The sequence below is a fragment of the Drosophila suzukii genome, chromosome 3 (assembly GCF_043229965.1).
Source record: "Drosophila suzukii chromosome 3, CBGP_Dsuzu_IsoJpt1.0, whole genome shotgun sequence".
Lineage (NCBI taxonomy): Eukaryota > Metazoa > Arthropoda > Insecta > Diptera > Drosophilidae > Drosophila > Drosophila suzukii.
Window position 1 is genome coordinate 8,178,345 of NC_092082.1, and position 14,553 is coordinate 8,192,897.

The window sequence follows — 14,553 nt, forward strand, 5'->3', positions numbered from 1 at the left end:
CTAGACAAATAAATATAAGGCCGGCTGACAATTAAGTTGTCTTTCTGAAAGGTTTTCACAGGACTGTCATGAAATAAAGGCTGCGAAATGGAGATAATACTGCCCCAGGAAGTGCACAATGCGCAGAAGTTCCTGGATTGCGCGGAGCAGCTAGACTACGATGAGTTCTCGGCGGTGAGCGATTGCGTTCTATATTTACTCGCCATGGTCCTGATATTTTCAGGGGTAAAATCTATATTTACAGAAAATGTTTGTATTCTGCACCGGCCACAGCGATGTGGATGTGTTCGAGCTGATGGGCAATGACCGGCTGTCCCAGTTGATCTACGGCTGGGAGGTGTGCCACCTGCCCACCAGGGAAGCGCAATCCTTCGAGGATCCGGCACTGCGCCACATCGTCCAGGTTCTGGCCCACCACTCGCTGCAGATGTGGTTCAGCCAGGAGTGGAACACCTGCTCCGAGGGCCTCAAGCACCTGCTGCTGTACAGCCTCACCAAGGCGGTGCCGGCGTTCTACCGGATTGGCGACCTGGCCAAGATTGACTGGTCCTACATCCTGCAGTTCCAGACGAAGCCCTGGAGCACACCGTACCTGCAGAAGCTGTTCCTCAACCTGAAGATGAACAAGCACCATGCCATCGAGCACACTGTTCCTGTGGCGTCAGGAGAAGGTTCAAGGGTTCTGTTTATCCACATGAGTCCCCCTAATTCCGCTTTTATCCTTCAGACATTGCCTTCCTGATGCAGGAGGGTCTCTCCCTGATCATCCTGCGCCTTATGCAGCTTTTTAACGCCGGCAACTTTGAGGCCGTAAAGCAGCTGGCCCTCCGCATGCTGGCAGCTTGGCTAAAGGCCCACGAAAATGTGCCATTTGAGTCCATTGAACAGGATCAGAACACTATTACACTGGTGGGGCACCTATACCTTTTGACTATATTCGTTAGAGATGAAAACCGCGGCTATGTTATTGATAATTTGGTAGGAAATAGTGTAAAACACAACATTGCAGTCTAATTTACTAAAAAACCCTCTACCCCAGATGTACAACATTCGCTTTTACGCCCAGACCATGCAGGAAGCTTCAATCTCGCATGACATCAACTTCACACCAGCTCGTCTTATTGCCCAGGTTTGCGTGCGTCTGAAGCTCGGCAGGAATGGCTTCTTCGAGCAAATTGGCTTTAAGAAGTTCAAGCTCAATCTGGTCACCTCCTTCGCCGTCATGCTGGAGGCCTACTCCAGCTATGTGCTGGGCAATCTTTTGATGGAGCTTCAGGCACTCAACGAGCATGATTTCCTGGAGCACTTGCCGCAGTTCAAGGTACTGATGTATCGCTACGTGGAGGAGCGGGAAAACAGTGAGCGGTTCCTCCTGGAAGAGCTAAAGAAGATGGAGAACCAGCGAAACAGCCACTTTCAACCACATGTGGTGGATCTTAATCTAAACTACCAACAGCAGATATGCAAAGGAAACCGAGCCAGTAATATTGGCAACTACAAGAACTGTGACGATGATGAAAAGCCATTGCCTGAGGCGGACGAGGAGCAGGATCGACAAATAGATCCGGTATTTCAAAATGTACCGAATAACGAGGAGGTTTTAACCTTTGTTTACAAACTTTTGGCAGAACGGGTAAGTTGGAAGATCTCATTCCTGCCACATACTGCATAGACATATGTTTTCTCTCAGAACTTTTCAGGCTGGAAGTTTGCCAAGATTGCCTTGCTGTTAAAGATCATTGGTCAGCAGCTGAATGCCATTGAAATATGGCGCTATCATCCCGGTCTTACCACCGAGTTTATGCTCGATTTGGAGCAGAAGATGTCGACGAATTATGCCGACTTGGCAAAAGTATTCTCCGACCATGGATTCATGGAGGCAGAATTCTGGCTTACGGCTTTCTACCTTAACCCGATAACTGTGAACTACAACGAAGTGCGGCGATGTTCGCGTATCAAAAAGAAGCGTCAGGAGGAGGATCACTGGCCGCCAGCTGCGGCCCCCCACACTGTCAAGTACGAACTGCTGAGCTCCACCATCGATGTGGACGAGATTGTGACCATAACTAACCATCACGCTCCAGTGGCCGACTACGATCCTGTATATAAGTCGCTGCAGGCACTGCGGCTACCCCGCAGCATAATCAAGGACCTTCTGACGGTGGTCTTCCAGCCGCGAAACAAGCGATACTCCTGGGCTCTTGATTGGCACACGCTGCACGAACGATGCCATGCTCTACTGAAAAGCCGGGACCTGAAGAACAAATTCGTGTCCCTAAACATGGCCGAGGCAGGCGACCACTTGCAGTATCTGGAGATCGACTATGCGAAGTACAGGGATCGACCGCAGTTGGACTACGGCACCATCGAGGAGGGCTACGAGAACGCGGCTAATCTGCCGGAGGCGGAGGAGGAACCAGAACCAACACCTGCAGTGGACGAAGAAGCTGACAAAGCCACGCAGCAGAAAAAGCGTAGACCAGCTAGACGCAAATTCTGGGATGAAGGTGAATATACTACATGATTATTTATTTTTTTAAATCCCCTACCTAAAGTTCTAAGAGATATAATAATATTTTAAAATGTTCTAGTGTTCTCGGAAGACGAGGAGGAGGCTGTCTCAAGCGACTCGGAGCCCTACTACACTGGCAACGGGCGCAGGACTCGGATTAGAGCGGCAGCCATGGTGGCCAATGCCATGTTGTCCGACATGGATCGCAGTATACGGGGTGGCCGGCGATCGAGCTCTCCAGCCACATCAGAAGCTAAATCAGAACCACAGCCCGAAGTCGAGGCGCCGTCGACGGTCAACGTCGGACCTGCAAGGTCACCATCCCCAAAAGAAGCAGCCGCCAGTGACGAGAAGCGCACCATCAACGATCTAATGGAGGCCAGGACAAAGTACAGCAACGAAACCGGCGGCTTCAAGGCCTTCGCCGACATCTGGAGCTTTGAGAAGGAAGAGCTGCAAAACGTGGCCAGCGAGGTCAACAACCTGATGGAGTGCAGTTCGGTGCTTAGCAAATTCAAGAACTTGAAGACCCTCAAGATGACGGCAGCGGCAAAGGCGCCCGAGCAGCCAACTCCGCAGCCAACAGGAAGGATGGCTCGCACTGGATCGGAAACCGAGAGTGTGAACTCTGAAACCTCTACGATGGCTACGCACGAATTCAACGATGAGACCAGCGACGATTCCCCCGGTGTAAGTAAAGAGATAACGCCATCGCCGCCACCGAAGTTTTATTTTACCACGGGGACACAAGTGTTGCAGCTTGCTAAAGAAGTACAGACGCATGTGATCGGGAAGCCCCTGGAAGCAACTAAGGTGAAACCAGAGAACCTGGAGAGCGACAACTTGACGCAGGAGCCCAAGGAAGTTGGACAGAGGACCAAGGAACCCCTACGCCCTAGGCAGCTAAAAGATAAGCCCATGGAAACTGAGCAGCTATTGGAAGAGGTCCTGGAAACCAGGCAGCTAGAAGGTGAGGTCCTACAAACTAGGCAGCTAGAAGAGGTCGTGGAAAATGAAACAAATGAAAATAAACAGCAGCCAACAGAAACTGAACAAAACAATGAGCCATTAGAAGCTGGGCTGCTGGATGGAGATGTTTCAAACACTAGAGAGCAAAAAGAGGAGCTTATCGACATGGAGCCAATAAAAAATACGGAGCTACCTGAAGTATTGGCAACGAGCATAGAAACAGACACAGAAACCGACACTGCGGAGGAGTCCTTGCGGTTTGACTACGCTGACCATGAACCAGAAAGAAAGCGCTTGAAGATGGATGCCATAAGCGAGGAATCTAACCCAGATTCCCCATCCCGGGAAGCCGCAGAAAAGGAGAGGGAACGCCTCATCCACGAGTGCCTTACCCGTCCGGTCCAAGTTTTTTTGAATAGATTGACGGCGCAGGACATTGAGAAGCTTCGGGGAGTGCGGGTGCGTATCAAGCGCACCAACATATCAGATTACTATCGCGAGCAGGCAATGCACAAGCAGCTAAGAGTCGCAAGGAGCCTAAGAAGCCAGAGTCACTCCCTCACCGAGGACAGCAATGCATCGTCGCAGAGCTACGATGCCCGTAGATATGGTAGGCGCCGCTTCAGGAAGTTTGTGCACATCACATCGGACTCGCCAGCTCCTTCGTTATCGTCCACGCCATCGCCTCGTATGGAGCCCAAGCCGATCTTCAAGCACATTACATCCGATTCCTCTACAGATCTGGAGGAGGTGCCTCATGTGGCTTCCTCTCTTAGAAGACGAGGACGCGGACGAGGTCAGGTACGAGGCGGTCCAAGGAGCCGAACCCAAGCACATTCACGGCATACACCATCCATACCGCCGGATGTGATCGAGCTGTCCTCGGATTCGCTCTCCTCCAACTCGCCAGTGCCTGGAGCCATAAACCCGATGATTCACTTCACGGATGTGATGGAGATGGATCCGCTCTACGAGGAGGCAATCGTTCCTTTCTAACACGCCGTGGACAAGTCGAACCGGCTTCTGAGCCGTAGGCGAGGTTTTACGTGCTCGAAACGAATGCTGGAGAGGGGTTGCACGGAGGTTGAGCTGTGCGGAATGATGGAAATGCCGAGGGAGGAAGGAAGACGGAGTATAGCTGGGAAAATCGAATTTGTCTCGCTTGTTAAAATGCAATTAGCCTGGGGCACATTTGGTGTTTGCTTTTGCAAGAACATAGCCAGGATTCTGATGAAATTATTTACGTGTACATCTGTTTGTCCAAGTTTCCGGCTCGGTTTTTATTTGGACTGTGACGACGCCCGCGGCCAACCAAAAAAAAAACGCTCGACAAGTCTAGGCCAACACTCAATTGAAAAAGCAAACGCATCCGTTCTTCAATTAACTGCCTAATTGATATGCATTGTGGTTCTAAAAAACCAAATTAGCTACACGCGTCGGAGGAGCTCTTGAACAAGGATGACGACGCCGGCGACACGTGGCTGTTGGTGTGAATTTTAGTGGCAATATTCATATATCAATAACTAAGGGGTTGGTAGTGAAAAAACCGAGCTTGGAAACTATTGGCCTGAAACATAATCAGAATTGTTAGTAGTTTATAGCTATTGCTCAAATGAGATACTTGTTAGTATTAAAACTGTTTACAATTTAAATGTTCAATTATAAATTATTCTTTTGTATGTGCTACCTAAGTGTGTACTTCAGGATTTTTATTTTACTATTGTAAAATAATTTAATGATGGAAAATTACTTCCGTTTTGTTTGTAGTTTTTGGTTCTAAACTTTTATTAATAAATAATTTTAAAAACAAACTTGTATTGCTTGTTTTGTTTTACGAAGGAATGTATTATTAATAACAAAGTTGAAATTGTATATTTGATAATCAGCTTGGTCATTATAACATTTTTAATAATCTCTAAAATCTAAATTTAAATGGTTTATATCCAATATTTCTTCCGATTAAGAGCCATTATATGTTTAGCACAAAAGCACTTAATTAATACCTATTACAAAGCAATCGGTAGTTCATTAATATGAAATATGGCATATTATCAAATTAGCCCCCTTCACACTCAAGTAGTCCTGCCTCGTGCTGGTAATTTGCGACGATTGCCGCATATCATAACAAATCCGCACGTGGCCACTTGAAACTGCAACTTCGATCCTTCTTTAACCGCCTTGCCTCAGATAGGAAATCCACACCAGCACACTTGGCCACTTGAGCAGCCGTTAAGACCACGGCACGTGCCAACGCCTAAGTTCTGAATCAGAAGGATGGACTGGGGGACTGGAGAGGAGTGAACGACTACACATGTTGCGTTTTCGGAAGTGGAGGCGGCATCCTGGCCACGTGCCACTAACCCGTTTAGCGACAGGCGTAAGCCCTAAACGATTATTGCGGTTTAGAGGCGAGAGCCGAAAGAGTTGCGAGTAATTGAATCGTTTGAATTGCAATCGCATTATGCGATAAAATAAAATAACAATTTATTTAGGCCACGAAATCTATATACTCTATATAGAGGTGGGTGAGGACTTTTTACTAAAAAGATCAAGGAAAGAGATTGGTTTTGTGTTCATTGGTCTGACAATAATAAATTCATCCACATATCTCATAGGTATAATATAGGGTTATTCACTAGCTAGAAATGACAAGGTATAGATTTTGTTTCTTTTCAGGATGAGGATATTTTGGTTAATCCACCCGCTTTGTCATTTTAAAAGTAAAAAAAATAAAACCACATATTTTACGAATTTACTAAGTTTTGTATAATTTTTTAACGAATATTAAATTACTTTTGTTTACGTTACGTTACGTTTACGTTATTATATACTATTAAGCATTTTCTAGATGATTGTTAACTAAAAAAGGTGTTGTATGATTTTTTTAAATCATACTTTTTAAACCATTAAAAAATTGAATCATACATTTTGGTACTTTAATCAATGATGTATTAATGGTATAACTATAATAAAACTTACTATAAAATATTATATTCAAATAACCCTAAGGAAGGGTACCAAAAATAGTTATGAGCTTTGATGATGCCGTCGGCGACATCGCTGATCCTCGGACTCAGACATCCTTCCGATTGGCTTAGAGAGCACCGCTCGCCAGCGGAGCGTGAAAAATGCTCGTATTTTGACTGGTAGTGCTGCTCGCAAAACGAATCTCCATCTCCAGGAAGTACACCCCGCTCCCGGGAGTGCCGGCTAGATGAGGCCTGTGTGTGAGTGGGCAAAAGCCACCCCCGGGCGACAATCACGGCGCATATCTGTTGGGATTTGCGTTCGGGGTTCTACGCTCTGTACTTTCCTATGGCCATGGCGCCGCCACGACCGACGACAATGCGCCGAGGGTTGTTGCCTGGCAGTCCGGACCCAAATCAGCGGGCTTAATGGCTGGCCGGGCACATAAAACCGGTGCGCACTCCTCGCCAGCTTTTAGTTGGTGCGGGCACGCGAAACACGAAGAAACCACTCTCTCTCTCTCTCGAAACGGAAATCGGAAATGTTCTAAAGGATATACACACTGAGATATAGATAGACGAGATCATGGCTGCCTGTTATAATGCCTATAGCGCTGGATCGCAGTCCTTTGAGTTCGACGAGGATGACGACGACGCCTCCTTCGACAGTGGCTACGAGAAGAGTTTCGAGACGGAGGCCCAGCTGAGCTCCCGTCGGCGGTTGGACTTCGATGACCGCTACAGCGGCACTTCGCCGGCTCCGGCGGTCCATCAGCCGTACTCCGGTGCCGCCTGGGACGCCGTACCGCTCAACTCACCGCCGGCGGGATTTGTGGGCCTGCTGGACACGAGCAGCAACCACAGCACAAGGAGCGGCAGGACTCTAGTGGAGCACCTGAACAGTAGAGCCTCGACCGCTGGTTTCGATCCACCTTTGACCAGTACGCCCATGAAGTCTCCAGAGGATCCGGATGCGCCGCGACAGAAGCGCAAATATGCCGTCGGCAAGAACAGGGTGACACGCTCGCGCAGTCCCACTCAGGTGGTCAGGATCAAGCGGTTCCGTCGGATGAAGGCCAATGATCGGGAGCGAAATAGGATGCACAACCTTAACGATGCCCTGGAGAAACTACGAGTCACACTGCCCTCGCTTCCGGAGGAGACGAAGCTGACGAAGATCGAGATCCTGCGGTTCGCGCACAACTACATCTTTGCTTTGGAACAGGTGCTGGAAAGTGGGGGCTCCATAAATCTGGACCTGGAGAAGCTGCAGAACTTCACGCTGAGTGGTGAGAGGATCACCAAGGAACTGTTCGATGCTCTGTTCGTGAATCCCCAGCCCTTTCCCATGTTCGGATGCGGCAGAATGTTTCCCTATGGCCAGGGTATGGCTCCTCTTGCCCAGAATCAGCCGGCGCCAGCTCCGTCTGCAGAGCATCCTCCCCCGATGGGGGGCTTCCAGCAGGGCATGGACTACCCTCAGCGACATCCACCAGGATTTGACTTCACAGGCAGCATGCGGTTCTACCACCAACAGCAGCAGCAGCCTCAGCCTCATCCTCCTCCTCACCATCTGCAGCCTAATCCCCAGCAGGAGTCCAGCCCGCAGCAGTTCTCGCAGGAGAAATACGATCTGTTCAGGGGCTCCTTCGATGCAGCTGCCAATCTCCAGCCAACCAACTTGGATTCTGGGATTCATCATCAGAGCAGCTTCTACACGCAAACGCCACCATGGAAGGAATATCCGGAGGATCAGGCACATCCGCATGCCATTCCACATCCACACAGCTACAAACAGTTTGCCCCACAGGTGTAGCACAGTTTTGAGGGCCATTACGGCGATCTAAGGTTTTTCAGCGTGATATATATAAAGATTGCAGGGAATTGCAGGAAACTGATCTAGGGGAATCAACCAAAGATACACCCCTGACTTATTTTAATCAAAAAACTAAAGTAACTCACGGGTCTCATCTCAGGATTTTCCTTTTTAACTTTTCTCGAATCCCTTGCAATCCGTTGATATTGGTAGTAAGTGAGGCACTAAATTGACTGCTTAGATAAAGCTTTCTTTTGAGCCTGGAAGAGCTTTAAATCCACTACTCAATCCCAAGCTTATCTGTGCACTCAATTAGTTTCATGTTAAAGAAGGATCTTCAAAAGATTAACCAATAATCCATCACAAAACCAACAATCCATAGATAAGTTTCACTAACATACCATTTCATATTCATTGGTAATTGGTTTCTTTTTTGCTGATTTCTAGTGAATATTTGAATTAAGAGTGCTTAACCGGAACATTTCCAAAAAAGGACTCTTCCTCTCAACATATTCCCTTCATATTCTTCTTGACTATATAGTACAAATCGGTTGTCCATTTAGTGTAAGCGGATACGTACCTTGCCATTCTAGACCCGTAAGCCTAGTCGTAAGGATCACTGAAATGTACCAGGTATTAGCCATAATTAACTGTACAATCGATTAAGTATTCATGTAGGTTATGCCAGATTCTATATCAGTTATTGCAATGCAAGGAAAGCGAGCTAGTCAGGGCCAGAACTTTAAAGTGATAAGATTGAATTTCGATGTAATGCCATAAAGATTTATTTTTGCAAATAAAGTTGACGATCAAAACGAGCCAGAAAATTGATGGTAAATGGAAAGAATGGGATATGAACTCCTGGGCAAAGTCAAAAATAGTAGCAAAGCAAACAACCCTGAAGAATCAGTATGGGTTGTGTGCGGATTTCAGATCCCAAACAATGGACTTAAATTCAAATAAATATTGTATATTGCAGTGCACATAAAACGAATGGCTTTGTGTGTGTGCACTGCAGCTTGTTTTTATCGTAGGGGGCATTTTTCGCCCTTACAATTCGACATGGGGTGAGTTCAAGTAGAAACTGAACTCCGTACTCCCGGGCTCGGCCTTCGAAGTATTCGAACAATGGAAGATTGCCCGTCACCTGCCACACAATTACAAAACGAATGTACCAACAGCAGCAGCAGCAGCAGCAGTCAGGACCAGTCGGGCAATCCTGAAACATGAGCCGTGAGCCAGTGGACCTGCATGAATGCCACTCAAATTATTTAGTTGAATGAACCGGCAAGAGTCGAGGGAAACTGCCTTGCCGCCTAACTGCCTAACTGCCTAACTGACTGACTGACATTTTCCGTTACCGAGAGAAGGGTGAAAAGGTGCTGAAGATGCTCAAAGCCGGTGAGGAATTCGACATCTCAAACTGAGGATTACAATAAGATTTTTCAATATCTGACTAGAGCAGTCTTTGTAAAAAGTCCTCTATTCAAAGGGTTAAGTCCTCTTTAAAATTACGGCTTAATGCTAAGCCAACTCATTGCATGGGTCGTTTTCTTAAAATCCTAGAAAAAGTAATGAAATTTGTTGTTTAACTTGTGAACGAATATCAAATGTAAGTATACGAATCAGATTTGAATATCTGATAACAAAATAAAACTAAGACTAAAATTTTAGGTCAATTTTTAACATGCCCTTACAGTTTTTGGAAGATAATGTTAATTCTTATATGTAGGGTTAAATACATAAATACCGATTCAAGGTGTTAGCCTTCATTCATCTACCTTTAAAATATTAAACCCAAAAATAATTCTGAAGGACGTATAGATTGATAAATATTCATTGCCGAAATCATTACCAAAGGTAAACAACGGAAAAGGACATCCTTAGTTTAAATCTGGGTTGACTTGCTTCTAAAATAAAATTAAATTCAACTAGAAATCATATTCTATTAATATTTTTGCGGATACCAGAAAATTCCACTGTGCTAATTTTTGGGGTTATAAGAAGGACTTTGGCAGAATTTCCTCAACTAAGCCGCCGTTTGTCATTTGAGCAGCTTTGTTGGAGGTGTCGGGATTTATCTTTACAATAATCATTATTATGGACCGGCATGGGTCCTGCATTCTGTTTTCCCGTTGTGTGGCAAAGGCGAAAATACGCAGCGGGTGAGCCAGCTAAGCTGCATTCAATATCCAGGACTCTCGTCGAGGGTTGAGGATGAGGATGAGTATGAATCCTGCCATCATTAGCGGACAGGGTGGCTCCGTTTCGATGGCTATCGGCGGATCAATGACGACATCTCCGCCCCAGTTCCCTTGCCCGAATGCTAATGCACTGCGAGGCTGGAAAAACAATTTGGCGATGGCCATAAGGCGATAAGCAAACTAAAATGGAAACAAATTGCCATGGACATGCTAAAAGGCGCAAACACAATGGCATCTTCGGTTGCGGCAAGTGCAGGTCCTTGGAGAGCGATTCATCTGCGGTCCAATGAGACTGCACAAAGGAGATGGGTCGGCTAATGGAGGAGGGTTCGACTCGCCGATACCTAACTGAATAAAATTTCTTTGATTATCAGGGATTAGTCAACATAGAAAAAAAGGACAGGACACCATATTCTTTCATATCGAATCAAATAATCTTGCTCCGTTGCTTTTTTGAAGCTATATTTTTTTAAAGAAATTGTAAGTATATTTGTATTTCGATTAAATCCGAATTCAAAATGACTGTTATCAACATTCGTTACATTTTATTTGTCCTAAAAATACAAACAGTTAAAAAAAAAATACAAAATGGAAAGAAATGCAATATAATGAACTCAAAGAACCTACACAATCTTCAATAAATATGTTGTAAAAATGCTTATATTACGTATATTGTGGGTCAAAAGGTGGGATATGCATACGAAATCGGAAAACAGAGTTCAACCCTGCATTTCACTGGCATGAAGTATTAAGATCATATATCACACCGTTCCAGACAACACCGTGCGCCAATTTGTCCCTGCCCTTTTGCGATTCCCATTTCGCAAATCGAATTTTATTTGGCGAATTGATTGTTTTACGCCTTTTTAGCAAGAAGTTGGCACACATATTTTGTAACCCTTTGCCAGTGCACGTGGGTTTTTTGCAGTCCCGGGATCCTTTGTTTATTAACCCCTTTGGTCCTGATCAAACATTCGAGGCAGAGATTCGCTTTGGTGCTACAGCTACATGTTCGCTTTTTAGCGGCAAGTTTCTCGACCTTTTTGCCCATTCATTGCCCTGCTCGAATTGGTTTATCTGTGAAATCTTTGACGTCCTCTGGTTGTTATTTTTTTCTGAGCCTTCCGGGGTGTGCGACCTCGTATACGTTACTGTTCCAGATAAATATCCAGGGAGAGATGCAATGCGTACCTTTGTCGCTTTCGAGTTGTGTGCTCATCTAACCGAAAAACATTGGATAAACAAACAGCCGCTCGAGTATTTTGTTACACTTAGTACCCGAACCCGGTACCGGGACCTATTTATTTCTCTATATGTTTCCGGGGCCGTGCAAGGAAGCCAATCTGTCGCATTTGTGTGCAATGGGCCCTCGGCTGAAACTGTAAAATGTTATGCAAGCGCTGATTTTTAATCCGATCAGAGCGGTTTTAGTCAAATTTAAGCAGATTTATGTCACATTGTTGAGCCAGAAAGTGGTACGCAGCTAAGGGAAAACAAAACGAAAATGTTAACACATGTAAATCAAGAATCAGATAACTATATCGTGCATGCTCTTCTATTAGGCAAATCGAATTGAGACCATGTTACAGCCCACAACCGATAAGACCAGAAAACTCGATTAAGGTTGCGGAATATGGAATGAATGCAGGGCAATAATAAATTGCCATGGGTTGTCTAAGGGAATCAAAAGTTTCATAATAAAAATGAGTAAAATAAAAAACCAAATACAGTGGAAAACAATTTTTTTGGAGTACTAGAAAATGGTTATAAATGTAGAAATCAGAATAAGCACCTCAATATGTTTATTGATTTACTTGGAGACATTAGTTTTACTTGTTATTGAAAGAGTAAATATAAAGAAAACATATTAGTATCCATTAAGTACAGATATGTTCTTACAAATAATATTTACTCTTAAAAAATCTCAACTCGTGCGTAATATCAACTTCCTTGACATCTAATTACAGTTTAAACTTCCTTAAATAAAACAAATGGTCGTACACATGAGTGATTATTAAAAGAAAATTTCAGAAACAGTTTATCAGAAAGCCAAGCAATTTTCCAACCCCATATGAGAACAATTTTTTATTCCAGTCACATTCTGTGACTGCGCCGAAAAAAAATACGCATTTCAAATATATATTCCTTTTCCAAATGAATAAACTGTTAGACAAACAATACATTAAACTTTACAACTTCACACCCGCTGCCAGTGTACGCGAAACATTAACATTAGAGCAAGGAAGCACCCTTTTGCCCAGCTGAAAATGGAAAAATCCTGGCAGCAAGGAGTGGCAAATGGTAGATGGTAGCTGTACCACAAACGATGAGTTGATTGTTATGCAAATGAGGTTGGCCGACAACCAGCGACCAGGACGAAATGTGAGAGCCCTACCCTGGATTTTGGACTCGAATACGGGTGCAGTTCATCAAGTGGTCATAAATTTATAGGTAGTTCGCCGAGAGCTACGAGGACGCGAGAAGCTGCCTAATTACTATGCAGCGCCATGTGCATAATGAAGCTGACATTTCTAATTTATGGTTGATATTTGTTAATTTTTTTTTCGCTTTGCATAAATTGAATTTGGAAGGTTGGCACTAAAATGTCGGCAAAACAACGGTTTCATGCCCAGTTATTGTTAAATGTAAACAACGGACACGGTTCGAGCGATTTAATGGGGGTTACGGAGGGGAAATCCTTTCATTGATCCTAAGCTGATGCCTCCTGGTATTTCCACTTCCGGCTTAAAGCAGAAATTCGCGCGAAAATCCCGCGTAAAACCACCATTGTACGGACATACACAAAAGGGAAAATTCGGTAAAAACTGCGGAAAATCCTTGCAAAAAAATTGCGAAAATTTCCCCAAAAAATATAAATGGGTAGCAGAACTAGTAGTTAACTGCAATTACGCAACCCCTAAGTCCTTTTTTATGGTCCTGCCACCTCGAAAAGCGACCGTTATGATTCTTGCCTCACTTTTTGGTATGCACGCAAGGTTTTTCACAATTTGTTGCTCGATCGGGAGTAGGAGGAGGTTCTATAGCAAAGGAAATGTCCGGGCTCAGTCATTAATTGTTGGCATTGTTTGCCGGCTTGTCAGTTGGACATCTGGCTAACTGTTCGACGCCCGACACTAGCTGTCAGAGAATTGAATCTGGGGTAAAAAGTTAATTTGTGGACACCTGCCTTCACACGTTATATGTGTAATGCAAATAAAACCATTCAAAACCAAGTTGTTTGGATCGGATAACATCTACAGTAATGATCGAATTTCCTTTGTAAACGTAATATTTCAGAATTAATGTTTAAAAGATAAAATCCATGCACTTTACTTCGTTTAATTTGAATGGTGGTACTTAATATACTTCCTTTTATTTATAAAGGTCATAATATTAAAGAATGAGTGATTAATTTTTGAAGATATGCTTAGGATCCGTATAAAATATTTTTAAAATGTCTATAAAGAAAAAAAGTACTTTAATTACATACATTTAGATGATCAAAACTGATTTAAAACACTTAAAAGGTATTATTTTTATAACTTATATTTTAAACTATTTAGGTATATAGTGCTATGAGCATTTGTAATAATCGGAACTAAATCGTTTCTCACTTGTAGACACCGCTAAGTTAAGCTATTGGCGCCAGAAAAGCCTATCTATACCATTCATTGGTATTAATTGGCGATTACCAAACTTGCAGGCCTTGATGGTCGGCGCCATGAATGATTTCCAAACGAGCCGCTTTGACACTCGAATTTGTAGTGTGATTTATGAGGATGACACTGCCATCATCAATCACTGTTCAAGTGGAAGGTGATTTAGCTGAAAACAAAAAAAAAAGAAGAGACTGCAAGGGAAACTGCAATCCAGGTTAGTTGGGCTTTATGTAAATTTCCGAGACTTTCGCTAGTAAGGGAAACAAGTTTAATTACACTCCATCTCTGGGGAGGGGGTCGAGCAACCCCCAAAGGTTCAGTTAAGTTGACCCGGACAACACTTGATTCAGTGTCTTGCGTTGTTGATGTTGTTTCGCTTTAAAAAGTTATAAAAATAATGTCGGTGGAGAGTGCGAGCAGCAACCCC

At 44.3% G+C, this 14,553-nt stretch overlaps 2 protein-coding genes across 3 annotated transcripts; both read left to right on the forward strand.

Moving 5' to 3' along the window:
- On the forward strand, positions 1 to 5,292 carry LOC108013392 (uncharacterized). Of its 2 annotated transcripts, XM_017079243.4 has the most exons (7): positions 1 to 174; positions 245 to 671; positions 728 to 978; positions 1,040 to 1,633; positions 1,691 to 2,507; positions 2,592 to 3,202; positions 3,264 to 3,574. In XM_017079243.4, exons 1-7 carry the CDS (start codon positions 88 to 90, stop codon positions 3,297 to 3,299), a joined length of 2,823 nt encoding a protein of 940 aa, XP_016934732.2. In that variant the 5' UTR covers positions 1 to 87; the 3' UTR covers positions 3,300 to 3,574. The 2 variants fall into 2 exon arrangements, with proteins under 2 accessions (XP_016934732.2, XP_016934730.2); XM_017079241.4 differs by having other exon boundaries at positions 2 to 174; positions 2,592 to 5,292.
- A 1,615-nt stretch (positions 5,293 to 6,907) lies between these two features.
- On the forward strand, positions 6,908 to 9,090 carry tap (Basic helix-loop-helix neural transcription factor tap). Its single transcript, XM_017078189.4, has one exon. It carries the CDS (start codon positions 7,034 to 7,036, stop codon positions 8,261 to 8,263), a length of 1,230 nt encoding a protein of 409 aa, XP_016933678.2. The 5' UTR covers positions 6,908 to 7,033; the 3' UTR covers positions 8,264 to 9,090.
- The last annotated feature ends 5,463 nt before the right edge of the window (positions 9,091 to 14,553 follow it).

Bases quoted from the DNA above. Each gene is read 5' to 3' on its own strand.
- LOC108013392 (XM_017079241.4), top strand. From the start codon at position 88: ATGGAGATAATACTGCCCCAGGAAGTGCACAATGCGCAGAAGTTCCTG. The intron at 979-1,039 runs GTAGGAAATAGT...CCTCTACCCCAG, and splicing joins GCTATGTTATTGATAATTTG to ATGTACAACATTCGCTTTTA. The intron at 1,634-1,690 runs GTAAGTTGGAAG...GTTTTCTCTCAG, and splicing joins ACAAACTTTTGGCAGAACGG to AACTTTTCAGGCTGGAAGTT.
- tap (XM_017078189.4), top strand. From the start codon at position 7,034: ATGGCTGCCTGTTATAATGCCTATAGCGCTGGATCGCAGTCCTTTGAG.